General features: G+C 47.1%; 8 protein-coding genes across 8 annotated transcripts; 3 read left to right on the top strand and 5 right to left on the bottom strand.

The window, feature by feature from the left end:
• Window positions 1-1,003: 1,003 nt before the first annotated feature.
• On the top strand, window positions 1,004-1,628 carry HD556DRAFT_1307371 (uncharacterized protein; the record flags this gene model as incomplete). The annotated part of the gene is made up of 4 exons (XM_041300026.1): window positions 1,004-1,078; window positions 1,158-1,345; window positions 1,478-1,513; window positions 1,565-1,628. The coding sequence occupies 4 exons, from the start codon at window positions 1,004-1,006 to the stop codon at window positions 1,626-1,628; spliced, it is 363 nt and encodes a 120-aa protein (XP_041161441.1).
• Window positions 1,629-2,813: 1,185 nt separating this feature from the next.
• On the bottom strand, window positions 2,814-4,039 carry HD556DRAFT_1442012 (uncharacterized protein; the record flags this gene model as incomplete). Its single annotated transcript, XM_041306395.1, has 5 exons — window positions 2,814-2,932; window positions 2,986-3,250; window positions 3,298-3,558; window positions 3,592-3,858; window positions 3,911-4,039. The coding sequence occupies 5 exons, from the start codon at window positions 4,037-4,039 to the stop codon at window positions 2,814-2,816; spliced, it is 1,041 nt and encodes a 346-aa protein (XP_041161440.1).
• A 1,043-nt stretch (window positions 4,040-5,082) lies between these two features.
• Window positions 5,083-8,405, top strand: HD556DRAFT_1442011 (uncharacterized protein; the record flags this gene model as incomplete). Its single annotated transcript, XM_041306394.1, has 8 exons — window positions 5,083-5,146; window positions 5,202-5,539; window positions 5,591-5,873; window positions 5,920-6,794; window positions 6,847-7,302; window positions 7,350-7,555; window positions 7,604-7,923; window positions 7,972-8,405. The coding sequence occupies 8 exons, from the start codon at window positions 5,083-5,085 to the stop codon at window positions 8,403-8,405; spliced, it is 2,976 nt and encodes a 991-aa protein (XP_041161439.1).
• Window positions 8,406-11,680: 3,275 nt separating this feature from the next.
• HD556DRAFT_1235170 (beta-tubulin) lies at window positions 11,681-13,474 on the bottom strand (the record flags this gene model as incomplete). The annotated part of the gene is made up of 9 exons (XM_041297724.1): window positions 11,681-11,800; window positions 11,860-12,144; window positions 12,195-12,358; window positions 12,412-12,640; window positions 12,693-12,841; window positions 12,893-12,973; window positions 13,038-13,301; window positions 13,364-13,379; window positions 13,442-13,474. 9 exons carry the CDS (start codon window positions 13,472-13,474, stop codon window positions 11,681-11,683), a joined length of 1,341 nt encoding a protein of 446 aa, XP_041161438.1.
• Window positions 13,475-14,561: 1,087 nt separating this feature from the next.
• HD556DRAFT_368369 (uncharacterized protein) lies at window positions 14,562-17,495 on the top strand. Its single transcript, XM_041310396.1, has 14 exons — window positions 14,562-14,784; window positions 14,843-14,948; window positions 14,998-15,053; window positions 15,107-15,184; window positions 15,243-15,302; window positions 15,363-15,373; window positions 15,429-15,568; window positions 15,630-15,709; window positions 15,758-15,773; window positions 15,830-15,891; window positions 15,950-16,404; window positions 16,455-16,620; window positions 16,684-16,784; window positions 16,843-17,495. Exons 1-14 carry the CDS (start codon window positions 14,668-14,670, stop codon window positions 17,246-17,248), a joined length of 1,854 nt encoding a protein of 617 aa, XP_041161437.1. The 5' UTR covers window positions 14,562-14,667; the 3' UTR covers window positions 17,249-17,495.
• A 1,023-nt stretch (window positions 17,496-18,518) lies between these two features.
• On the bottom strand, window positions 18,519-19,761 carry HD556DRAFT_1235346 (uncharacterized protein; the record flags this gene model as incomplete). The annotated part of the gene is made up of 5 exons (XM_041297739.1): window positions 18,519-18,827; window positions 18,877-19,144; window positions 19,195-19,492; window positions 19,550-19,653; window positions 19,703-19,761. 5 exons carry the CDS (start codon window positions 19,759-19,761, stop codon window positions 18,519-18,521), a joined length of 1,038 nt encoding a protein of 345 aa, XP_041161436.1.
• A 379-nt stretch (window positions 19,762-20,140) lies between these two features.
• Window positions 20,141-22,514, bottom strand: HD556DRAFT_1363504 (uncharacterized protein). Its single transcript, XM_041302694.1, has 13 exons — window positions 22,430-22,514; window positions 22,292-22,359; window positions 21,808-22,247; window positions 21,742-21,759; window positions 21,644-21,675; window positions 21,509-21,586; window positions 21,297-21,448; window positions 21,094-21,226; window positions 21,005-21,042; window positions 20,865-20,955; window positions 20,723-20,816; window positions 20,502-20,672; window positions 20,141-20,444 (listed from the first exon to the last, which is right to left on the bottom strand). Exons 3-13 carry the CDS (start codon window positions 22,105-22,107, stop codon window positions 20,265-20,267), a joined length of 1,287 nt encoding a protein of 428 aa, XP_041161435.1. The 5' UTR covers window positions 22,108-22,247; window positions 22,292-22,359; window positions 22,430-22,514; the 3' UTR covers window positions 20,141-20,264.
• Window positions 22,515-23,027: 513 nt separating this feature from the next.
• Window positions 23,028-24,612, bottom strand: HD556DRAFT_1235361 (integral membrane protein DUF6; the record flags this gene model as incomplete). The annotated part of the gene is made up of 10 exons (XM_041297743.1): window positions 23,028-23,255; window positions 23,309-23,402; window positions 23,461-23,551; window positions 23,607-23,644; window positions 23,700-23,817; window positions 23,874-24,025; window positions 24,082-24,159; window positions 24,212-24,243; window positions 24,299-24,316; window positions 24,373-24,612. 10 exons carry the CDS (start codon window positions 24,610-24,612, stop codon window positions 23,028-23,030), a joined length of 1,089 nt encoding a protein of 362 aa, XP_041161434.1.
• Between the last annotated feature and the right edge of the window lie 167 nt (window positions 24,613-24,779).

The raw sequence follows: 24,779 nt of genomic DNA, 5'->3' as shown, positions 1-24,779 counted from the left end.
CGTGAGGCACTGCAACAGTATCTGGGTCTTCTGGAGTAAGAGTGGGGATAAAACTAATGTCTTGAAGCGTTATAGCCTCTTCTGGGTCATGACTTGGCGGTGCTGAGGAGAAAAACTGGCGTACTAGACCAAAAATATTCCTAGATGTGCGGAAAGGAGCAGCTTGCACCGGAGAGGAAGCTCTCATAGGCACAGAATTTGCGGGTAGGCCAGTCTCTGGTTGTCGCGGGATATGGCTAGGGACGCTAGGAGGAGGCTGAGGGAGCACATCCTCATATTGTCTAAAGCGGAGGGGCAGAGGAACATTGACACGGCGGCTTCTATGCTGCGCCAATGACAAATCATCGTCTACTTCCGTAAACGAAGTTTCAGCCGTGCACGACACCTCCCCAGGGACGATGGCTGGCGGAGTGGGTAAAACCTCTGCGGTAAACGGCTGGTCGGATGATAAGGAGGGGGTGTTCGAGCGGTGGAACTGCGTACTCGAAGACGCCGTGCTGGCGCGTGCATCCTGCCTGACGGCGTTGGCAGACAGCCGGGACCGTTTAACAGCACCCAACAGATCTTTTGCTTTCGATAAAGCAGAAAATAAGCGTTTCTTGCCTCTTGTGCATGAATGCTGATGCTTTGTATAAGCATTCGCTTGAGTAAACACGCGCGTGCAAGTGCATTTGAATAGTGTCTCCGATGGATTGACCATGGATTTACTGTGGAGATGAACATGTATGAGCCAGCAGCAAATGATAGCACAACGCAATGGGACTTACAATTTGTCATTGAACGAATTAGGGCTGATGCAGGAACGAAGCCTGCCAGCGTAATTTCCGCCATATTCCCATGGGTCAAATACCCTGGCAGCCTACTTGATAGGGGGCTGGCGCACTTTGTCGCGGCTAGACCAATTCCGCAACCAGGCTGGCGGAACACAATCATGACCAAATATAATGTTAAAAATTACAGTTATATAAACACATAGTTCAGGTCACTGTTTTCATAGCCTGGAATGTCCGCACCTTCTTCTCCACTTTCTGAGCGCTCCGACGTGTTCGCAGTTGATCACAAGATCGTGAAGATGATAGTGAGTGTTATCATGTGCCAGCATGGCATACTTCATTATCACGCGCAAACGCGGGAACTGACAACGTTTCAATGGTCAGATTTGTTTCGTGGAAAGGAGGTTCTTCACTAACTTAACCTCTTCAGGCCCGCCGACCGATATGGGCGGAAAATACAGCCTTCGTTGTTCAGCGCTTACCGCAAGTCGCACATATTTCGCTATCCGTGCTGCTTTTGCGCGACGAGGGACAATTATGTTGAAGTATCGATATTTCGGCGCGCTGAAGGGGTGAGCCAAGGAGAGTACGTCGCTGAATGCGCGACAGGCGCATGCGGCTATATGGGTGAGTCGATTCACACCTATAGATGCGTTGTATAAGCTAAAATTCAATTTAGTGAATATCGAGAAACTATGTAGTAGAACCTACGTACCTGCGGCATATTATCCTCGACGACGGTATGTCGGTTTTTACTCGCGCGCACCCCCCCTAATATCAATCAATTCTAGGAAATCGTCAAATGCCCGACGCACTGCCACCGTGAGACTAGAAATCGGTACAGGGAGGCAATGAGGCGATTGGCTATAATGACTTTGACATATTCCTAATGTCGGGTGTGAAGTGTTATGATACGAGAGCTGCTAGTAATGGTGAATATAAGCATCTTTTCCGATATATATCTTGATAACGCACCGTTTCCTATGATAGGCAAGGTGCTGCTAGGATGAATTGACAATTGATTTTGCCAACCTGCAAGTATTGATCGACCGGTCTGAGGCAACAATACAGATCGGATGATATCTCACCATCACCAACCTGCTACCACAGGCTAACACGTTTTGTGCTCATTTTTGACTTCGTAGCGCAAGCGGATCACATTTTTTGTACATAGTATCTTCAACTGCTACTGTTCAATCTTAAGTACACGTAAGTAGAGCATCATAGGTACGTATAATATCGTGACCAAATCGAAGTTGCATACGGATCCGATGATAGAAATGGGAAAGGTTTTCAATAGGAAGTGGGGTAGAATTTATAGTGACTGATTTTGAGAAATTTAAACTCAGCTGGCAGTATCCGAAGCATCTTGATGTCACAAATGTCGTCATTGATTTCCAGCTCGACTATTCTACATAACTTTGGCACTCTCTGAGAGAGGTTTCGTTTATAGCTGTTTGATAGCTTGAATCAGTCTACACTCAGTAGGGAGGTCTCAACTTTGTAGGCAAGCGGAGTCCCCCAGTTTTGTACTCGGGGGACTCGGTCACATTTTTATTGCAAGCGAAGTCGCGGAATACAAGAAGCGAGACAAACGAGGACTCGGTAAGAATACACTATGAGAGACGGAGGCTCGAGAGACTATTGGTTTTAAGTCCTAAACTCATAGTATTATAGGATACAATTACCTTTCTATACTCAAATAAATAGAATCTAGTGTAGTTTGTACTGTGCAGACTCTAATTCATGGTAATTTCCGAAGGTGATAGGATTGCTTGTATTGATATAAGCACAGTCGAACCCGATAAATATTCGTATGAAATTTACAAGGTTTGTGCTACATATTGGTAATACATAAAGGAATATAAAGATATGTGCGCCTCATATCACCGCGATGGCTTATGCAGTAGCGTTAATAATACGACGGCGAACCCTGTCTGCTTACATCTCTTCGGTATTCCTACACCTCAGCCCCCGCAGTCAGATGTACGGACGCATCACATCATGATCAAAATGCGGACTGAAATAAGTACAACACGCTTACAATAAGTCAGTGTCAGTGTGAGAATTAATCGACACGGTATCAATGTAGTCCATGTAGCGACGCACTTCTTCTGGTAGATGCTGTGGGAGAGTTGGGCGAGGTGATGAATCTGAATCTGTAATGACCCATCAGCGATTTAAGAAAACACTGCGACCAGTTTACGCTTACCGCTGTCAGAATAGGTTGACGCAGGGGAATTTTCAAGGGCCAGTGTATAAACAGCTGCCTCAGCTTGGGCACGGCGCATCGTTGCCCGCAGGAAAATTAGCTCCGATTGAGTACTGCGATGATGCATATGGTATCCTCCAACATCAAGGTACGAGGACATCAGTCCCGTCTGTGTGGACAATTCTACTTGGCGTGCCTTTTGGAAGGCTTCTTGGAGGCACCTGGTAACCCAGGTACTCCGCAGACTGAACGAAGGGTCATCGGACTGCATAGATCGTAAGAATAATCACGCAGATTGGCGATAACACTGACATTAACGGTGACCTGCATTCGTTGTTCAAGATGCGCAAGGGCAAATTGACCAATAGCCGAAGGCGAGCTGAACAGGGGCAAGCTAGTTTCGATTAACGTGATGCTTTTGGGTGGAATGGGGTCGGTTGTTTGCCTCCTTAACCAAGTTTCACACTTGGTCCGCGCAGCTACCGAATAAGTAGCGACAGGTTCGATAACGCTGTCGTGAAGTCGCTGAGAAATAGGAAGCGTTGTTGACTGCCACCGCAATAGGACGCATCGCTGAGTCATTAAGTCAGATCACGTTCGCAGTACACAAGTCAATCTCTTACGCATGGCCCAGCGTTGCTCTACATGATCGATGGCCTGGCTGCACAGAGACACTTCCAGCTGGCAACGATCTCTCTTCTCTTCCATGAAATCTCGCTCTATACTCCAGCGGTTTGAGTGATCCTCAACAGTACTTCGCAGTGATTCCTCCCTCTGCGCTTCCAACATACGTCCTCCGACTATTTGCCAAATATCACCCAAATAGACTCTACCTTTAAGTACGAAGTGCAAAAGATACAACTCAGTACGGAGCTACATAAAATATCAGGATATATCAACATCATTGTAAAAAATTTGCACTAACCTTCTCCATCGGTATGAGCCTTATGAAGAATTCGAGCCATCTAACATGAGTTAGAATGTTAGAGAGCTCAAACATGCCAGTTTGAGCAGCTAAGCTGTCGAATGGTGGAAGACAGGAGGGGGCCGGCATGGCAGTTAGAATAAGATGGGTCAATTAGTCTTGTGGGTCATCTTAAGCGAGTTTGTATAGAATTCCAAGGCGGGGAATGCCGGAAGAACTTTAATAATACATTTTGACGGCTGGCCATCAAAAGATCTGGCTGGCGGGTCGATAGATCTGGCTGGCCATCAAAATTAATATCACCCTCCACCTGGTCAAGTGTTGACAGAAACCCGAAGGATTCTAACCAATAAGGGGACGTAAAGATAACAGAAACCAAAAGGTTCAGCAGATGGGAAGGGCGCATTGATAAGTGAATGCCTATATATTGAAACTCAGCCGGACTTCAGCGAGCTTCACGTCGGGCATTGCCGGCTGGGTCTGAATGGTGCACTAATCATTCAGTATATCAACCACATGTCTTTTGGTATCAGTCTCTTTTCCGATTCCCCCCCCCTCGTATACAGTATACAACGGCTACGGGTAACATATGTTTCGACATAAGTAGATTTACATTACATAATGTGGTTCTCTATATTTAGTGTGAAGGTCAACTCGTCGAACAGTACTACGAGCGTTAGTCTTACAATAACCTAGTAGTAGGCCTGGCAGCAGCTTGGGCGTAGTGCAAACATTTATGTAGTAGATACATCATTACTTCAAGTTACAAGTCCATGGGGCGGGCAAGCAATATGAAGTTCAATCGCTTATATCAATTATCGCCTTTGTTGTGGGCGGACGAGAGGACGATGTACTTGACACAGTCCACAACTTGAAATCCGCAATGCCCACTATGCGCACCGCTATATCTGGCATGACAATCAATATTGTCCACAATCTACACTACCAGTGAGTATTAGCTAATCCAGAATAGTGATTCACTACAAATACTGACTTCGCGCATTAACAGTTTCTCTTTTTCCTACCATTACCTCGATACCGTGACAGTGCATTGATAGCTTCAGAGAACATAAACTATCCAACTGACAATTGAACGTGACATGTGAGGTTTCAAGTTCGCTGCTGTACTATGATCTCCTAGGTTAACATATACACCATAGACATAGTAATACATGACCAAACGCGCCCGATGCAATGATGACGAATCTGCCTCGAAGCGACTCAGGATCGAAGAAGGTAAGCGATGATACAATGTTGTCAGTATCGTTGTTTGATCAAGGATATGTTACAGGCAATCAGACATCACCGGCACTATGCGATAAATATGCATGGGGAGTCCTTCGGCAATTCCTCACCACAGATATGACGATGCCTGAAATGGATGATGCCCTCACATCGTACCTGGGCGATAGATACTTCGCCGACGACTGGGTGGAACCCCGACGTGTGTTGTTCTCTGGTGAAGGAGACGACGCCGAATCCTTGGCCAACCTCGACCGACTTATGGCCATGCACGTGCCCCCTGATCCCCCCTCTCCTACATCAAATGACACTTCCGTATCCATGTCTACATCGAGGACAGACGGCTGCTTGTCAAGTTCACGCAGAAAGCGATCCCGTGTGCCTAAAGTAAGTGAAATACCATTGCTGAGAATGGTATATACTAAAGAGGAAACACAGTCTATTCACAATCCATATATCGTCATCGAAGCTTCTGAAGACGAGGACGAGGATGACGAAGGTGGTGACTTTGAACGGTCGCAGATAGCTATACACGTATCAGGACCATCGGCGAAAGAGAGGTTGGCCAAAAGATTCGATGACTTGGCCAGTAAGTTCGAAGAGAATTCTAGTCACTCGTCGCAAGGTCGCCGTGCTCTCACTTCCAAAGCGGCCTCGATCCCATCATCCTTAACTAACGTTTTGGCACCCGAAAACAAGATGTATTTGCTTGACATTCAAAGTATGTTTATTTTGCATCACTTAGCATACCGCTCATTGTATCACAGGAACTGCTACAGAATACATTGCCGAACACCTTCGGAGCCAAAAGTTTTCCGTTACCTTATCGACTTGGGTAGCAGGGCAACTTTATGTAGTCGCAGATAGCCCCAAAACGATCTGTGAAGCACTGCCTACCTCACACAGTCTCGCCGTGAAGCAATGTCTTCGCATCACGGAGGCAGAACGTGAAGCCGTCGAAGGTTCACTGTTCCGATCTCTTGCCCCTGCTTGGGTGAGGATCAGGCACGGCCCACACAGGGGCTACATAGGCAAAGTAGAGTGCCAGACAGAGAGTTCCGTCAAGGTCTTGGTTCCTCCATTGCGCTTCCCCTATTCAATGCCTCAGGGAACTCGAGCGCTGCTCGATCGATCTCGTCTTCCGACCAATAAGGCTGTTTCTGACATCATTCGTGATGGCAAAGTAGTAGGATGGATATACGAAGAACAAAGCTACTACATGGGTCTCTTACTGAAAGACTTCCACCGCGATAACCTCGAACTTCTTGCCTCCCCTCACATCGACGACATTCGACTCCATCTCGAATCCGGATGGGACAAACCGTTTCTGAAGAACACCGTGGTCTTGTTTTCGATGCAATTTTTGCGCATGGGCGACTGGGCCAGGGTCATTGAAGGCCCTCTCCGTGGAGAGTCAGGTCAGGTTATCTCGACGGACCATACAGTTGGTTCCGCGAGCCTGGATTTTGCGTTTGATGGATGTCCAGAACAAATAGAGGTTCGTTTCGAAGGCATCGAACGAGTATTTCGGGTCGGCGACACCGTCAAAGTTGTAGCTGGTCCGTATTTGGGATTAGAAGGGCACATCATTCAAATGCGGGAGGAAACAGTTGACATCTGTCAAAATATCACCAACGAGCAGGTGAGTCTCGCACAATCACAAAACTGCGAAATTGTCTGACATTTGAATATAGGTGGAAGTTTCTAAGTACTACTTGGATCGGCGTCCCTTGGATCACATCATGCACCCGCAGCTACCAATGCATCAATATCTCGAGCCTCCCCCCGAGTCCGACTCCATCGAGATTGGGGACCACATAGAAGTGCTGAATGGCAAGCACATGGGGAAACGCGGCGTTGTGGACTGGTATTGCAAGGGATCGACTAATCTGTGGTTCCGGGATATCCTCACGGAAGATAGCAGAGAGTCCAGCTCCGGACTCGGCATTATTTCAGTTCCAGTAACAACGGTTCAACGAACGAGCCTCACCCACACTATTCAGTACACAAAGGACAAGGGTTATGATGTGAGGCCTGGAGACGTTGTGACTGTTGCCCGTGGACCGGAGTATCAGGCGAAAGGGGTTGTGCACAGCGTTGATATTCCAAACGCTAGTTTGACCATACTATGTAGTGGTGACCAATCGCTTGTAAGTACAATTCACCTCGTCTCGAACACGTCTAACGCATGCAACAGCTCTGCGTCCCAATCAGATTTGTGACCAAGATACGCAACGCCTTCTTGGATTTGTTCCGGAATGATATCGGCCATGAAGTTTTCGTTATTAGCGGCAATCGGAAAGGCTATCGAGCCACGCTTTACTCTCTTTCCTTTGAGACCTGCACCGTTGCTGTGCATGGGCAGCAGCGGATTAAACTCAAACTTAATGAAGTCGCCACCAGGTGAGTGACACGCTTATTTTGAGTTGTTCTGAAGCTCACGATATTAAGGTATGGAATGAGACTCAACGGTGCGATGCTCGAAGGCCCAGAGTTAGCCTCATTCTGTGAAATGAGGAGGCGATCATACTTGGCACCGCCGCCTCGATCCACTACCCCACCCGTCGAACAAGAAAAAAATCCTTCCAGCTCGTTGGTCTCTCTCGCAGGTCCCAGTCCATCACCATCCAATGAATGGTCTAACTGGTCCGCGAGCTCTGAGGTTGATAAGATATATGACTCTACGTCGAGTGTCAATCCCACCTCGTCAACACATGACCCCTGGGCCATCGATGCCCAGGACACCGAAGCGGAGAACTCCCCGGACAGTGGTAAGTCCTCAACCTCACCATTCACAATGTCTATTTATTTCATCCCAGGCCCACTGCCGTGGTTGATGTCGAAAGAATTTTCATCGAAATTCTTCACACACCATGTACTGTTGAAGGTGTCGCCAAACTTCCTCCACGGTAGGCTATACAAACGGTTTGTATCGACGGCTTGTCCCGACCCATTCTGCGGTGAGAATGGACCCGCACCTGAGGGTCACGTCGCCGTATTCTGCACATCCAATAGCGCAGGCGCTGCAATCGAACATTATCACATCCCCGCCAGCGATCTGAGCCCGGCTCATCCACGGAAAAAAAATCAACAGTGTCTTGTTCTGGGTGGGGTTCATCGTGGAGCTCTAGGGACTATTGTGAATTGTTGGACCAAGAAAAAGGCTGTTGACCTTAGGATTAGTGCGACTGTTACCATAAATGTGGGTTTCGATCAGTTGTGTCTGGTGGAACCTGCAAAACATATGAAGTGATACATAGCCATAATAAAGTACACGGATCTGATTATTGCCTCTGTTCTTATGTTATGATATAAATTTCAGCTCTGCTTCAATCTACTGTTAATTTGCGAGTTTTTGAGAATATATGTGGTATAATGCAAGTATAATGTCAATCTTTTGTGTCAGCAAAGTTGACACTGAGCGGCAGGCTTACTTTTTTTGTTACTGACGCGCGAGAACACGCGCCCGTAAGATCTGAAATGTTTATGCTTGCTGTACCACACACGCGGGTGACCGAAGATCATTGTCGTTGATAACAGCCAGTGTATTTCTAAGACATTACTATAGAGATATCACAACTACGAGGAAAGATCGTTTAGTGTCAACGTGACGTCAGTTTTGCAACTTGTGATTACTAACGGGCTCTCAGCGCAAAGAACCATCACAAAGTTCCGCATAGGCAGTGGATGACCGTTGCAATAGAAAACTGCTAGCGCGTGACAAGACATTGCCCTGGAACCCTCACAACTATGAGTAATGACCACTCTGGATCAGTATTACACTGGTCTTGTAATTCATGATTGCCATGTCGTTGAAATTGCAAACGGCCATAACAAAGTCAACATTATGCAACAGATGATCACAGGGTCAGCGAGATGCAGGACTTCTTGCAAAAGTTTATCTATCAGGCCTCACAATTATGAGGCATTATGAAACATATATTAGTTCATCAGGGTTACACTGGTCTTGTAATTCATGATTGCCATGTCGTTGAAATTGCAAACGGCCATAACAAAGTCAACACTATGCAACAGATGATCACAGGGTCAGCGAGATGCAGGACTTCTTGAAAAAGTTTATCTATCAGGCCTCACAATTATGAGGCATTATGAAACATATATTAGTTCGTCAGAGTTAAGCCTGTATTGTACTTGCTTGTCCTTGGATAGCACTATGCTTTGTGTATATATTTGTTTGCCATCGGATATAATACAGTAGATTTTTGGTCCGAACTTACCATTTATAGCTACAAAAACCTAGTTCTCGCCGATTCCCTGATGAGGGCGCCAGCACGCTGAGCACAGCTTAATCTCGGAGCTCTCGTGTTCCAACCGTGATAGAGATCGATGGCACATATGCATATGGGGTGGACTGTAAACTCGCCTTACCATAAACGATCGTGAGAGTGGGTTCTTCTCAAAGTTCAGATATTTGATCATTGGAAACAGAATTAGTATTTGCGACGGCAGAATCGCTAAAGTTTTCTGCCGACTGGCAAAAATTTCAAAGTGCTACAAGACTATTTGTATGACAATAAGTACGGTAAGCATCACTAGGAAACATCATGAAAACACACTAAAATATCCACAGCTCCGAGTCACCACGGTTCGTCGGTGGGATCATCAACTATCATGATCTCGTCGTCAACAGATTTCGAGCTTCCAGATGGGCAGCTACATCGATGTTGATGCCCGACTGGGCACCAGTGCACGTGTGTGCATGAATTGGCTTTCGGTCTTCTAATGACTATGGTAACGAAGATTTGCTCAAATCTTTGCCATCTACCGAGAGATTACAGCGCTTCAGAGACTGACTCGGAGTGCTACCCGTATCGAAGAAGAGTTGTTCGGCATTAGAGAAACAATGGGTAGAAGGGTGGTTGCAGTGAAGGTTACGCTGTGATCCCCTGTGGTTTGACATTCTTCGGATTTTTCCCGCACATTTCTACTCACAACACTATCATTGGGTTACCGTATCAGCGATGCGACTAGAACATACTCTCGCACCAACACACTGCACGCTGTACAATTGTGAATGTAAATCACATTCCACCTAATGACCGTGACGAAGCAGCCACTTTTGCAGCCGGTCGGTAGTAACTGCCACGCAGCTCATTGTAGCGGGGCGCTCTGGCAGGACAGGACGGGAGTGGCAGGGGTCCTGGCGCGGTGGCAGGAGTCCTGGCTCGTAGTCGGTAGTCCTCGCGTGTGTCGTAGTCTGTCCTCGATAGACAGAGCCGTAGCCTCCCGCCATAGAGGTCTGGCCTTGGTTCCCTTGCAGTCCGTGCCCGTTCCATCATCCCCGCTGTGCCACATCTTGAAACTCATTGTCAGCATGCATGCTTCGGATGACTTGAGGCTAAATAGTACCATCATCATCATCGTGACGCACCCTACTTATGGGTATAATCCTCAGTGACGTTCGAACTCTGGACCAAGTGGTCATCCTCTTGGCGCCGCTATCTCTGCTGGCATATGCCTGCGCAAGAAGCACGGCGGCGGTAAAGATGGACAACACCTTTTTTCTGGCGCCGATGACGTTTTCCATTAACCAACATACCAGGATCATGAGTAATTCCTCTGATCACCCTCGTGTCAAGATAAAATTTAGCCCCATTTGCGCTTCACAAAATCAACGAGCTAGCAAGCTTGTTGCCGTCGAGGTTCCGCACTACGCTCTGACGCTCCGAGCCTTTCAAGAACAAATCATTCAAAGCTAGCCTAAATTTTTAAATAAGAAATTTAGGACTATCGAGTTCGTCGGCGAGGATGAAACGTGCGAAGCCTATGGCAGCCCATACAGCATGCCGAGTCTGGATTTGTCAATAATTAGAATCGAGCTGGTATTGTAGGAAATCATACCTTTGAATCTTTGAGCCTGTTCACAGGGATAATATGGACAGGATCAGATAGGCTGTCACACAAAAAAGAGGTGAACCAAGTAGAGGCTGGCAAGACCGGGAAGCACAGGATCGTCTGTGTAGTTCTTAATTTCGTTTGCTAAGTTGTCACGACTGGCATCATTTGGAACATTCATCTGAGAATTCTGGCGCATACGAAGACCGGTGGACTCAAGTATGTGAGCCCAAGCCTGCAAGCTAGGTATCAATTAGACGCCTCATCAGCAGGGAGGTGAAAGCGTGTCCGGGCGGAAGAGTAGGCCATGATCAGGTTGCGGTCAGGGGTCATGAGGTTTCGGCTCGTTGCAAATTGTAGACCTGACAGTGGGAACAGTTGATCCTACGTGTATACGAGAGCCAAGAGCCAAGGCTCTCTTGGCACTCTCACAAATCACAACTGATAAGGGTATACTGCAGTTTCCGATGAAATGTATTGCTCCGGCGGTGCACGACAGAAAAGAAAAATGAGATGAACGCGATGCTGGATAGGGTAGCGATAAAGTGAAATTAACAGAAGTAACAAGGCATCTGCCCGAGAGAACACCAATAGAGGAATACCTAAGTTTTGGTCGTGAAGGGAAATGTAGGTGACGTAGAAATCGTTACAGTGAGTCACCATGATTTTGATCTACGAGTCCTCCTCAGCTGGAACCTCCTCCTCGTACTCGGCCTCTTCCTCGACCGTTGCGTCTTGGTATTGCTGGTATTCAGCGATCAAGTCCTGCATGTTTGACTCGGCCTCGGTGAACTGAAAGATGACATTCAGTCAGATCAGCCAATCGCAAGATAAAGACTGCATGTACACACCTCCATTTCGTCCATACCCTCTTGTGTGTACCAATGCAAGAAGGCCTTGCGCTTGAACATAGCAGTGAAGTGGTCGCTGACACGCTTGAACAGTTCTTGGATAGCTGTCGAGTTACCCAAGAAGGTAACCGCCATCTTAACTCCGCGGGGAGGGATGTCACACTGTGCAGAAAGCACATTGTTAGGAATCCACTCTACGAAATACGCAGAGTTCTTGTTCTGAACGTTCTGCATCTGTTCCTCGACCTCCTTCATTGAGACCTTACCACGGAACACGGCGGCAACCTGGGCGAAAGTAGTATCAGCACAGGTCCCCTAGACACACTCATACATACGGTGAGGTAGCGACCATGTCTTGGGTCTGATGCAGCCATCATGTTCTTTGCATCGAACATTTGTTGAGTAAGCTCAGGGACAGTGACAGCGCGGTATTGTTGACTGCCGCGGGCGGTTAATGGAGCGAATCCGGTCATGAAGAAGTGGAGACGAGGGAAAGGAACTGCGAATGAATATATTAAACAAAAGCGACGAATATTGAAGACAGCGACGAACCCATGTTCACAGCAAGTTTACGCAGGTCAGAGTTGAGTTGACCAGGGAAACGCAAGCAAGTCGTGATACCGGACATGACAAAAGAAACCAGGTGGTTCAGGTCACCATAAGTAGGTGTGGAGAGCTTGAGCGTCCTGAAGCAGATGTCGTAAAGGGCCTCATTATCGATACAGAAAGTCTCGTCTGAATTCTCTACAAGTTGGTGAACAGAGAGTGTTGCATTATAAGGCTATATAGTTGTGAGCTTCAGAAACACGTGGAACCTGGAGAAAGACACTAACCTCAACAACAGTGTCCGAGACAGCGGGACTAGGCACAACAGAGTACGTGCACATCATCCGATCAGGGTACTCTTCTCTGATCTTGGACATTAGGAGCGTTCCCATACCAGCACCAGTTCCACCACCGAGTGAGTGAGTGAGCTGGAAACCTGCACTCGTGTTAACGGAAAGTGGTAGTAAAAAAACAAAAAAAAACATACCTTGTAGGCAATCAGTGCCCTCAGCCTCCTTGCGAACAACGTCAAGAACAGAGTCGACCAACTCCGCACCCTCCGTGTAGTCTGTGTTATCGAGACAAAGAAGTTGAAATCACGACTGGTTGGGGAGACATGGCAGAAAACTTACGTCCTTTGGCCCAGTTGTTACCAGCACCACTCTGTCCAAAGATGAAGTTGTCGGGACGGAAGAGACTACCTAGAGGCCCCGAGCGGACAGAGTCCATAGTTCCTGGTTCAAGATCAACCAAGACTGCACGAGGAACATATTTGTTTGACCCGATTTCGTTGTAGTAAACCGAGATACGCTCGAGCTGCATATCATTGGTTCCCTTGTAGAGACCATCCCGCTCAATACCATGCTCATCAGAAACCACCTCCCAGAACTTAGCACCTGCATGTCAAATCATGATGCGATGAGAATATTGGACAATCGCGCGAGTCTTGTAGTCGTACCAATTTGGTTACCGCACTGATATCAAAGACATGTCAACACGAATGGATCATGATGGAATTAGAAACACTGAAACACACCTGGCCGGTCTGGATGTGGACGATTTCACGCATGCTGAAACGTGACAAGTTAGTGATGAATAAACACGAGATTGGTTGATTCAGAAAACGCGAAGATCGCGACAGACGCGCCCAAGCACGAACAGACGCGAACCCAATAACCTGAACGATACAGAAAGTATATAGACACGTACATTAGGGATTAGGGCAAAAGAGTCGTTGAAAGGATGGACACAAATGAGTGGTGCAGTCAAAAACGAGGCCTTGGAAAGTCGGGTCAAGGGTTGCACGCTTATTTTTCAAGCGGCGACAAATTTCGGTGGCGGGCGGAATGTGGCTCCTCGATAACACCACGTTCGACCACCAATTTTGCCTTGTCATGACTGAATCAGGACTTATTCGATATGCTCCAGTGCGTTTCTGTAATCAGCTTGTTGAGCCAAGTGAGGAGCAGTGAATGGTACGTTGGACAGGCTGTAGCCCATCGTTGAATTATCAGCAGGCGAATTTAATGACGTATTTCAGTGTTATCGCGTACGATATAGGGCCTTTAGCGTGCAGCGTGTACATGCCATGATGCGATCTTACCAACAACCTGCTTGCAGGCGTTGTACTTAAGAGGTGGCATAATTATGTATATGTATATCTTTTGAGACAAGCTTGAGCCACCGCGAATTTCAAGATGCCCAGTCTTCTGATGGGCGTATCTGAGCCACAGATCCTAACACCCGTCACCCGGTCTATCATGCAGAAACGTGTCACCGGAAACACTCCATGAGGCCACTCTTCCTTCCCCATGCGTAAAGAAATTCAGGATGCTCGATCACTTTTCATATCAATCACCGAACCTTTGTGACTCTGTGAAGCAGACAAGCTGCTTGACACCACGAGCTTGCATCGAGGCCAGCGAACTCGTCATCAATTGCCTGCGCCAGAGCCGGAATGGCAGTCCGATGAGATGTTTGAGTTCCTTTTCGGGAGCGACACCAACGGAATAGTAAGGAACATGCTATCAGCCACGAATCATGATTCATGATTTACTTCACTGACCCCTTCAAAGGACCTTAAAAGTCGAAATCCAGTACTCGTTGCTAGACACTTTCCCGCACACTGTCAAATTCCAATTGCACACTTGAGGAAGCTGTGCTTTTAGGCAGGTCAGTAACGACGCGAAGGCTATGCCGTATCATACTAGTACATATTGACAGACAGACAGTGACGTTTCCGCATCCTGCTTTCCCCCAGACATGAGTGGCTCCGCAACGCCAACGTCAGACACCGTTTCTCCACGTTCGCAACGTTTCCGAGACTCGGTTCATAACATCCCGACACCTGGTACAGAAGTACACCGGCCCAAGCGCTATGTCAGTACTACACTCCTTTGTTATAAAATGCTCTTTGATAGACATGAATGGAATCTAGGAGCCTATTGTTTTGAACATCTACATCGTTGGGAGCATTGGTCTACTCATGATATGTTTGGGTATTGTGCTTGAAATAGCTCTGCACATATCAGATAGAAGCAATGGTACGCGCGCCTATTGCTTCCTCACAGTGCGCCGATAACACTTCTCCAGGCTTCTCCGTACCTGAAAAGAACGTGATCACCTTCGTATCAACTCAATTCCTAACGGTAACGCCCATTATATCATCACCAATACATATCTATTCATCAGCTCGCAACAGTCGTTTGTTCCGACTTTATTGGTAGTCCCACTCGCGTATTTCTGGGCTGTAGCAGACTGGATGCTCAGATGGTACCAGGTTAGCGCGACCGTCTATATCATTTGCTTTCCATGCTCATTGTAGGGGCATTCCTTAGCCATATGTCACGCTATCCGAGGGCAACGCACCTGCAGCACGCAGTATTCTACTAGACTATGTAAGCATTTCATATGTTATGAATGAAGGGGTCTTAACATGCGTGACCATCCCACAATAGATCGCGCTCAAGTGAGACCCAGTCACTCCTAACCATGCTGACGATCTAAGAAAATTTATTACCCAGTCGATTAACCACTTTATACTATTCCCTCAAGCACCGGCACTGGTTAATAAATGTATCAACACTCACCGCCCTTTCTGCCGTCTTCATGCAGCCGCTTGCTGGATCCCTATTTCAGGTACGACAGGTACCCTACGCAGCAGGTAATGCCATTCAGCTAGTTCTTTCTTGCCGCCCACTTAGACTGAACATGTCAATGTAAAGCTGCCACCGCAACAAGCATGCGCAACGTCGGGCTGTCGACTACCATCAATCAACTCACTTCATTTCTAGCTTCTGCAGGGGTAAGATTTTTTAGATCAATTGCGATACTTTGCTGACGCATTGAATAGTATGTAGATGCTGCAGGTAGGAACACCTGCTTCAACAACATGCGCTAGACTGAACTAGGCCAAACTTCCTAGTGTACAATAACCTTCAAGATCCGTCATTCGTTCATGGCGGATGGTCTGCTGCTCCATTCGCGGTATGCTGTCTGCTTCTCTAAGATTGCATAAAATCACTCAAATATATGTGCTCTGCAGCCCCCTGCAGGTTCCATTTTGAACGGAACTCTAGCCGTAAACACCACTGCTATTCAAACGCACGTCAACTGCACAAAACCAACCTCTTTCACGACTACCAATCTCACCAGCTCGAATGTTGCATTATCAGCTACCTTTTCGCCTAGCTGTAACGCCAGTCTCAGTCTTGACCCTAACGATGGTCCCGACCAATTCTCTGTGACAGCAGCGTCGACGTGCGCACCCTCGTATCAGGATCAAAACTTTCAGCCCGTCGTATTCTGGTATTATCATCTGTCTGATAACGGAGACGCACTAGGGACTGCTGTTTTCTGCCAACCGAGTATCGCCATTTTCGTAGTCGCGACTACAATGAATCTCAATGATGGATCTATGGGAGCCTGTATAATCGTGGAGCCCTTTGAGAACACTAATAACGTTACAGGCAATCCTTTGAACGGCGAAGCTTTCAATGGGTGAGTCTATTGTTCATTTCGTTGCCAACTGTCTGAACGAATGTTTTCAGAGTCATGTTTGATGCGAGCAACAACACGTACCTTATCGCCAGGTCTCTCGCCATCAACTCGGGTATTCCAGGAGCTATATATCGCTTCGCTTCGCAGCAACCGAACGGTCCACAATCCGTATTCGATGATCCTTATGGATTCGTCAATGCCACAAAGAAGATCTATGTAAGGAGAATTATTCCGTCCGAAAAACCCAAGTGACCGAATGACTCTTTTTGTTACACTCAGACACAATATCTTTCTATTGCCGCGCAAACCATCTATTTCCTGCCAAACAACGAGACTATCCCTGCCCAGCTGACATCAGATCTCCCAAGGTTGTTCGTTGAGTACGCATTAATTCTACCACACTCATAATCCTACTTCTGACAATCCCCGCCTTTTCAGAAGTCTACCAGCACACCTACTTTCCATATTATTCATTTGCATCGGAATTGCATCCCTCATCGTTCACGTCCTGCACAAGCGCTCTCGTAGAAATCTTTGGTTGACCAGTCCACCCGGCTCGATCGCAACCATCGTAGCCCTCACATCGCGTTCTGGCTTTGGCGATCTCCTTCTGCCCTATGACGACGTATCGCGCATGAAAAGCAACCTCGCCGGTCTTACCTTCCGTCTTGATAAACGAACGGGCGCCATAGTCGCGGAAGAAGACTTTGGCGTCGGCAATACCTCTGACAATGCAGCGCTGTTGGGCGGTAAAGGGGATTATGACATGAAAATGGGAGCGAACAACTTCTCTCCGCTGTCGCGCACATCCTTCAAGGACCAGGCTGAATTTGAAAGTTCTTGATGGAAGGCTTTGCATGTTGTCCTGTCTCCCATGTGGGCCGGTTTTGATAGATGTTACACGCGATTTATTTGACATTTACCGTTATATTTCGACTATCCTTCGTTTAATTTGACTAGCGTCCCTTCTCTCTCCACCTCGTTGAAAACATGTGTGTAGTTTGTCATCATCACGATGCTGTGTCCTCGATCGAGAGTGATAGACTAATGTATTGATGCCTTGTGCCTTCGCCTCAGCCGTAAGAATTGAGTCTACGCGTGAGTAAGCAATGTGGCGCAACACCTCTTGTTCCGACTCACATCAGCAGTCAAGTCTCAGTCACTCATTATTAAATTTCTCGTATCGTCTACTCTGAATTTTTGCTCGAGGGCTGCTCCCTAGAACCGAGAGTACGGCGTAGCTTGAGATTGCACTCAAGTACTTAGCAATATCCGGATACAACAACATTGAATATATTTGAAGCTGAGTAGTGAAACCTCCAATTCGAATATTCCTACACAAACGCATTGTAATCAACGATGACGCTTCTACAACGTATTGTTACAACAGGTGTGGTATACATCGTGGTCCGTTGTCCATTTCATATTATCAGACGCTCAATAGCTCGGGATGGCAAAATTAGCTAACCACGCAAGCGAGAACAACGACAAACTTAGTGGGGTTGTCCAATATCACTTCTACCAATCATCATCGGACCAGTCGTCTTCTTGGGCAGCCGTTCCGCCGGCATTTCTCATCGATGGAGGTATATAGTCATTCGGGTCGATGTCCTCGTCTGTACCGAGCTGCACTGGATCTATAGTTGGCGAAGGGGGCTGGATCGGGTGCGCTAAGCGGTCCATCCATTGCTCGTCAATTGGGCGTCCCTCTATCATTGAAATCCACATGTTCAAGAGCAAGCTAGATTGTGCATGAGTGAAATCTGTTGAAAAGTGGTCATGAGAGATGGACACCTACTGGCATTCATTGCCTGCACAAGGGAGACGTGGGTTTGCTGATATGTTCATGCGCTGCGCTGTCGCCTGCACGCTAGGGCCAGTTTGTGCAACCCGCATCAAAGTCCTGACCATGTTCTGCACGTTCACGATACATCCAGCTGGGAGGGGAATAGTACCATTTTGTTGTGAGGATACCAGTTTCTTGACATCTTCTTTGATGCATACGGATGACGACGATCGGCCTTCTTGTTTCACAGAAAAGGGTTTGACATCATCGCGGGGTTCGTGTTTCCAGCGTCGTTCATAGTCACGTGAGGAATGAGACGGGCCAGCGTTCAAGCGTCGCGGAGAAGGTGATCTGGAGGACCTTCGGTGTAATAGTTTCTGCATGTGTAATTTAGATTAATCCCTGGTGATACGAAGAGACGTGCTACCTGAGGTTGACCACGCTGGAACAGCGCAGCGACAGGGGTAAATGACCCAACATCAATTCCGGAACGTGCAAGCACTCCGCGCACCATCTCCTCATCGTGGACCAGCACTACAAGCGGAACATTGGTGGCGTCATGTGTGAAGAGTCTTCGCATCTCCGAGTAAAGAATATCCACCGTGCCCTCCTGGTTGGTGGTTCCATGCTCAAAGGGCTGAGAAAATCGTCAGATAACACATATGAATGTAGGTGAACAGTGGTACCGCATTCTGTTCCTCGTTTTTCAGTGCGAGTCCTTTCATCTTTATGTGTACAGTTTCCGTTACTCGTCCAGATTCCACATGCTCCGGCATCATCACATCTGTCCATCCGACATCGATGATAAAGGGACTGTCATAACGTTCACGACGTCTATCCTTGTGCCACGTGTTTACGACTATTGAGATCACTCTGACTGCGTCAGCCCAGGGTGGATTGATTAGTCCAAGGGCTCCTGCAGTGGCGCTTTTCATAAACAACCGATACAAGACTCTTTAAAAGCGGTCAGTCACAAATCAAATATGTGTCAATCCCCATCGAACCTCTGGTTCTCAAAGTCTGCCCGGGGATTACCAGGAGCGCCCCTCTCCCCAAGTTGAATGAAACCTCGGTTGGCAGGGCTGTTGTCCTCCTTATCCTTTTTGTTCTTTTGGGATTTCACCTTGTAGGTCTTGAGCTTGTCCTGAAGGTCATTCTTTGTAGCAAAATAAATCGGGGATAGCGAGGCGAATTTGTCCACTTTCCACGGTCTTCTGGGAGGCCGCAAGCGGTGCTTCCGGACGAATGCCCACATTTGATGAGATGTCATGAGGACGTATGAAGCACCATTGTGTAGAATTCCTGTAGTGTGCAATGTAAGTCGACGTGCGACGGGTAAACTTCAGAATATGCTAGTACCTAAGACCAACTCGATGGGCGCGCCAGTACCTCCAGGCCTGAGTTCGCGACCTTCGTAATTCATGATAGCATCTATTGTTGGTTTGTCATCGTACATCTGGAACCTGGAGAACCGTTGGGTGGACGTAATTATTCAACACGAGGTACTCTCACCATTCTTCAGAATGAGCTCGGAAGCCCCCAATCTGATAGTAATCTGTTTCAGGCTCCATGCATGTATATATATGTATTGCAACCTATGACAAGCCAACGATGAGGTGACGGTCGTTGAAAGGCAGCTTGAAGCTTGAAGGTCGACAGATAGTAGCCTAGGTCAGATATACCTTGTTCTAGAACTTCGAGGGTCTGTGCACGGTGGGAATTTACAGGGCGTGCTGGGGGTTTGAATTCGAACTGGGATAGAAGACCTTCGATTTAAAAGCATCGGCATAAATACTGGTGAGGCAACACAAAGGGAATCAATCAACAAAGTCGCTGGAGATCTGTAAAATCACGTGATGCCGGAGAGGGGCGATCACCCTAAAAGGTATACGCTTCACCCGAAACGCCTTCGCATCGTTTTGATTGTTCAAACGTTCATTCTTCTACCATCTAGTGAGCATTTTAACACAGGACATAGACATAGACATTCGTAGCATTCAAGGTCATTTAAGTACATCATCTTCAGACGCCATCAAAGGCATATGTGGCATAAGAGGTTTTAAAAACATAAACTTCACGTAGATGGCGGCTTTTCCTTCAAGTCTTCATGTCCTATCCTCCTGCTTGAGCCCGTCTCAGCAAGTTTAATCGTCGTGTTTGGCAATTCAGTATACATCAGGCCTTCCTCAAGGGCGGAGTCCGGCTCTCTGAGCCTAATCGCCTCAGGCTCCTTCGGTGAACCCTTCTTTGAAATCTAGCCGAAGTATTTTGGAATCCACAAAACAAAGATCACAAAAAAATGAAAACGCACAATAACATATATAGCTGATGCCATGATGATAGCAGCTCCGATAAGCGATAGCGCCGAAGGAACTGTGCCGAAGATCACGTATTCCAGGACTCCAGCAAATAAGAGCTGTACATATTGACCCATAGAGCCGCGTGCTGCAGTCTCATGTTGATAGCCGATCGTAGTCAAAGTCTTTAAATGACTTTCAGCAGGCAAAGTCAAGGACAGTGACAACAACCTGCCTGCGCGAAAAAACCCGAAAGTCCAATGAAAATGAGCATAGCAGCCCATTTCCAGTTGTGAGGGTAAACAATTGGGATCTTCATGAAGTACATTCTTCACACCTATCAGAGGGCGAGACAAAGACAAGGCAATGGAGCTCACGCAGCAGAGGCGACGATTGTGCACCATGTAGAGAAAAACATCATGAGATGCATAGGATGAGCGCGTTTGCCTATCGCACGCATTGACAATACTGTGACACAGTTATCTTGAAGCAGCTCTCATAGGCAACAACGACGTACAAGCACCAGTTCCTAAGACAATTCCAAAAACAGCGACGCTGTGGAGAAGGTTGAGGCAAAGAAAATCTTCAAAATGAGTGGCAACTTACCAGACAGCTCGTATCCTATCTATCGCGGTAGCTAGGCTAGAAGCCGCATCACTGCTGTCTGAGTTTACGCTGTTAGTATTACCGAACAAAAAAGGCGGTCGAGCAATTAGAATGACACCAAGCAAGCTCACGACTAAAGGAATGAATGTCAACAAGCGTGATTAAGTGTCAGAAAGACACTAAGATAGGATAATTGCACAAACTGGCTGCAAATGCTTCACGCTTCGAATAGGGCTCCTTTAAGACGATGTATCCACCTATTGCTGCTGAGAGTGGGGCAAGAAAACTCAACACCGTCGCATCTGCTAATGAAAGGTACTGCAGGGAATAGTACATCCCGAACAGACCAAAGAAACTTGAGGGAAGTTTAGCGACTGCGTTATAATGACTATACATTCTCCAAATCAAAACTCACCCGCACAAGCCTCTGTTCACCAGCAACAGCCTCACGCCTTTGGGACCAAGGATAGGATCTGGAATCTTCATTGCAACCCTGTCAAAACACATATGAACCTGAGGATAGACATAGCCTTCTACTTGAACGACGTACATGTATAATACACAACATGCCAAGGTGATGCCCTGATGAGATTCAGGCAAACAGCCTAATCAATATTTGTATCCACCAGGAAATACCGAAACACCAACCATACGAACTGCGATGAGCTACAGAATCATAAGCCCAGTTTTTAGGATATATACAAGCGAACATACTTCAAGGGTGTGCATGGGCACATCAAGACTGTTCAGCTGCTTGACGCCAAGGTTCATGCATACGAAAAAGAATTGCGCCACTATGATCAACAGCATCCCCAGGTTCGTTTCGACGAAGGCGATCGCGCGCGATGTCATCCCTCGCCATCGCAGCTGCAAACTCTCGAACCATCTAGACTGAGGACCAAAAATCCGACGTCGTCCTGTTGGCAGAGAAGATGTGAGATCGATATCATCCGAGGAAGTTTGGTCCTCTGTTGGGCTCTGGGATAGGGCGATGTAGCCATTGATCGTGCTCATTACAGCGACGTTCGACTGGATGCAATGAGCGGAATTGAACGTACTAGCCTAGGACTAGAGCGACGCGTGGGTTCAAGATGAATGCCAATCTCATCTCGAGCATGCTCCAATCCCTATATACATCATAAGCTGACTGAGAACTACACAATTTTAGTGGACGATACAGTGATAAAAACCAGCTGACAATCGAGAAAGTTCTCACTGCTCAACGTGACCAATGAAAACATCATTATGCGATGGTGGGAGAACAACCTGTAGTATATTAACCAAGTCGATGGTTAATATTAGAACCTCTCAGGGCTAACCGAAATCTACCACTTACCAGCGAAGTAACGGGGACCTTAGCCTATTCAAGTGCTGACTAGACAGTAGAGTCGATGTTGCCTCTAGTAATAACGAGACTATATCTCCTTGCAGATTGTCACTGATGTTGTATCTGGTAGGTTCCTGCTTTGGTGGTGATAGTGGTGTAAGTTGTGTGACAGAAACCGAGAACACTATGTGGCCACTCACGACAAGACAAGCAGAACATGCCAAAACGATGGCAGCGTCAATAACTTACCGCGCGATAAAGAAAAAGGATACAAGTTACGATGCGTGCCACATGATGGGGGCAGAAAGAACAGTACTAGGATAGAGGGATACGTGAGCACCAGTAGGTGATGCCGTCAATCTCAGCTGTGAACGCGAGGATGGTGTTCCGACGTTTGTTCGAAGGCAGATGAGCAGACGGAGCAAAATAGAAGACATAACAGAGTGCTACAAGCTCTCATACTGGGAGGCAATTACAGGCTTTATATAAACCTGAAAAAGAAAAAGTTCAAGAGTGCGGCCTGAGAAGGGACAGGTATCCAATATATTAAGTCCATTATGTTACGCTGTACTGTCAGTGGTGCGGTCGCGGGCGGGTACTCGCTTTGTCAACTGGCAGTGAGATAAGTAAAGGAGTCATGTGACAGAACACGATGATCACGCACGACAACACAGAGAGCAGAAGACATAATGATCATGGCGCCGAGAACCGACAGTAAAGACGGCACAACTCCGAAGATTAGGCGTTCAAGCACTACGGAAAAAAGCATCTGGATATACACTCCAGTGGAACCGCGCGATACTGTTTCTCGCTGCAACCCCAACGTCAAGAGAATCTGGAAAGGTAGTGAATCACCGGTGGGTAAATGGAGGGTCACGAGGAACTAACCTGTGCTAGGAAGCCAAAGACACCAACCATAAGCAAAAGAAGTGACCATCTCCATGATCTAGGATATACAACAGAAATATCGAAGACGACCATCCTGTTGCATAGCAAATTATTAATGCGGCACGTAAATGTGCAGGGATGTATTTGCAAACCCCAAAGATGCCATGATGGTGCACCACAAAGAAAAGAATGTCATTACATGCATGGGATGAGCTCGCTTCCCAATTGCGCGAATCGAGGTATCTGTGAAAATTATTGAAGTTGCCATTACCGCGAGAAGGTCGATCATAATGCGTACATGCCCCAGTGGCTCCAACAACACCGATCATAGCTACCCTACCGAACATTGAATGGTGAAATGGCGAAATAGTGTACAAATGACGATGCTCACCCAACAGCCCCCAGTCTTTGCGCTGGTGTTGTTCCGGACCCGTCATAATTAGCGGCTAGTATGGAGTTGAATAGAAATGGGGGGCGAGCGATAAGGACGACACCAAGCAAACTGAAAACTAGCAACATCTTTGAGTATCCATAGACAAGAGAGAAGTCAGAGCATGACTCTCACCTCCCGCGACCGCTTGAGTGACGGAGTAGCCCTCCTTAAGGAGGAGGGACCCAGTGACCGCCGTTGTAATAGGTGTCAAGAAAGTCAAGACTATCGCATCTGCAACAGATAGATACTGAAGCGACAGATACAGTCCACATAATCCGAGAAACCTAAGCGATCAAACGATCATCAAAACATGAGGTCATGCAAGCAGATCAATGCTCACCCGCTGATCCCACGGAATACTAATAGTGTTCGAACACCTTTGGGACCAATGATCGGATTTGGGACTCCCGTGACAATCCTTCATGTCGTCAATCGCAGGGTATTATTTGTCTGGAAAGTAACCCACGTACATATATGTCACACAGCATATCAACGTGATGCCCTGGGGACGAATCGATATTCAAATGAGTGCAGTTCATAAAAACTCTTTGACGCACCATCCTGACTACAATAACCTGTTTTATTGAGATTCACTCCAATCGGGGAATAAAGATAAAGAAACTGAGCTAACTTCAAACGCGTGCACCGGAGGCTCCAGGCTGTTTAACATCTTCACTGACAGATTCATGGATGCGAAGAAAAACTGGGAAGCTATAATGTATAGCATCCCGGCGTTATTGACAAAAAAACCTGGGAGATTGCGTTGTCCGTCGATTGCTTCATCATCTTGGGGTGTGGCAACAATGGGTCGCGTCGAACCATAATCGTGTCCTGCAGTGGTGTGAATGAGAGGAGACTTGTTGTTGCTCATCTTCGAGGTTTGTCTTCGCCAATTCAGCCTAAGAACACTGTACTAATGGCTAGTGATATATGGGCTGTGTGACCGCACCGCCTTCTGGAGTGAACTTGTAGCCGACTCATCTGAATTAGTGGTACAAATTTCAACTATCGGGCATATCGGACGCACTGTTACTTGCA

This window comes from Suillus plorans, assembly GCF_016647745.1.
Source record: "Suillus plorans strain S12 chromosome Unknown HD556scaffold_21, whole genome shotgun sequence".
NCBI lineage: Eukaryota > Fungi > Basidiomycota > Agaricomycetes > Boletales > Suillaceae > Suillus > Suillus plorans.
Note: the sequence above shows the minus strand (reverse complement) of the source record. Positions and strands in the feature narration are given on the sequence as shown.

Coding starts and splice junctions, on each gene's coding strand:
- HD556DRAFT_368369 (XM_041310396.1), top strand. CDS start 14,668: ATGAGTGGCTCCGCAACGCCAACGTCAGACACCGTTTCTCCACGTTCG. Junction 14,785..14,842: donor TACACCGGCCCAAGCGCTAT/GTCAGTACTACA, acceptor AATGGAATCTAG/GAGCCTATTGTTTTGAACAT. Junction 15,892..15,949: donor GGTCTGCTGCTCCATTCGCG/GTATGCTGTCTG, acceptor TGTGCTCTGCAG/CCCCCTGCAGGTTCCATTTT.
- HD556DRAFT_1363504 (XM_041302694.1), bottom strand. CDS start 22,107: ATGAGCACGATCAATGGCTACATCGCCCTATCCCAGAGCCCAACAGAG. Junction 20,817..20,864: donor ACAATCGTCGCCTCTGCTGC/GTGAGCTCCATT, acceptor ATAGGTGTGAAG/AATGTACTTCATGAAGATCC. Junction 20,673..20,722: donor TTTCGGGTTTTTTCGCGCAG/GCAGGTTGTTGT, acceptor AGTCATTTAAAG/ACTTTGACTACGATCGGCTA.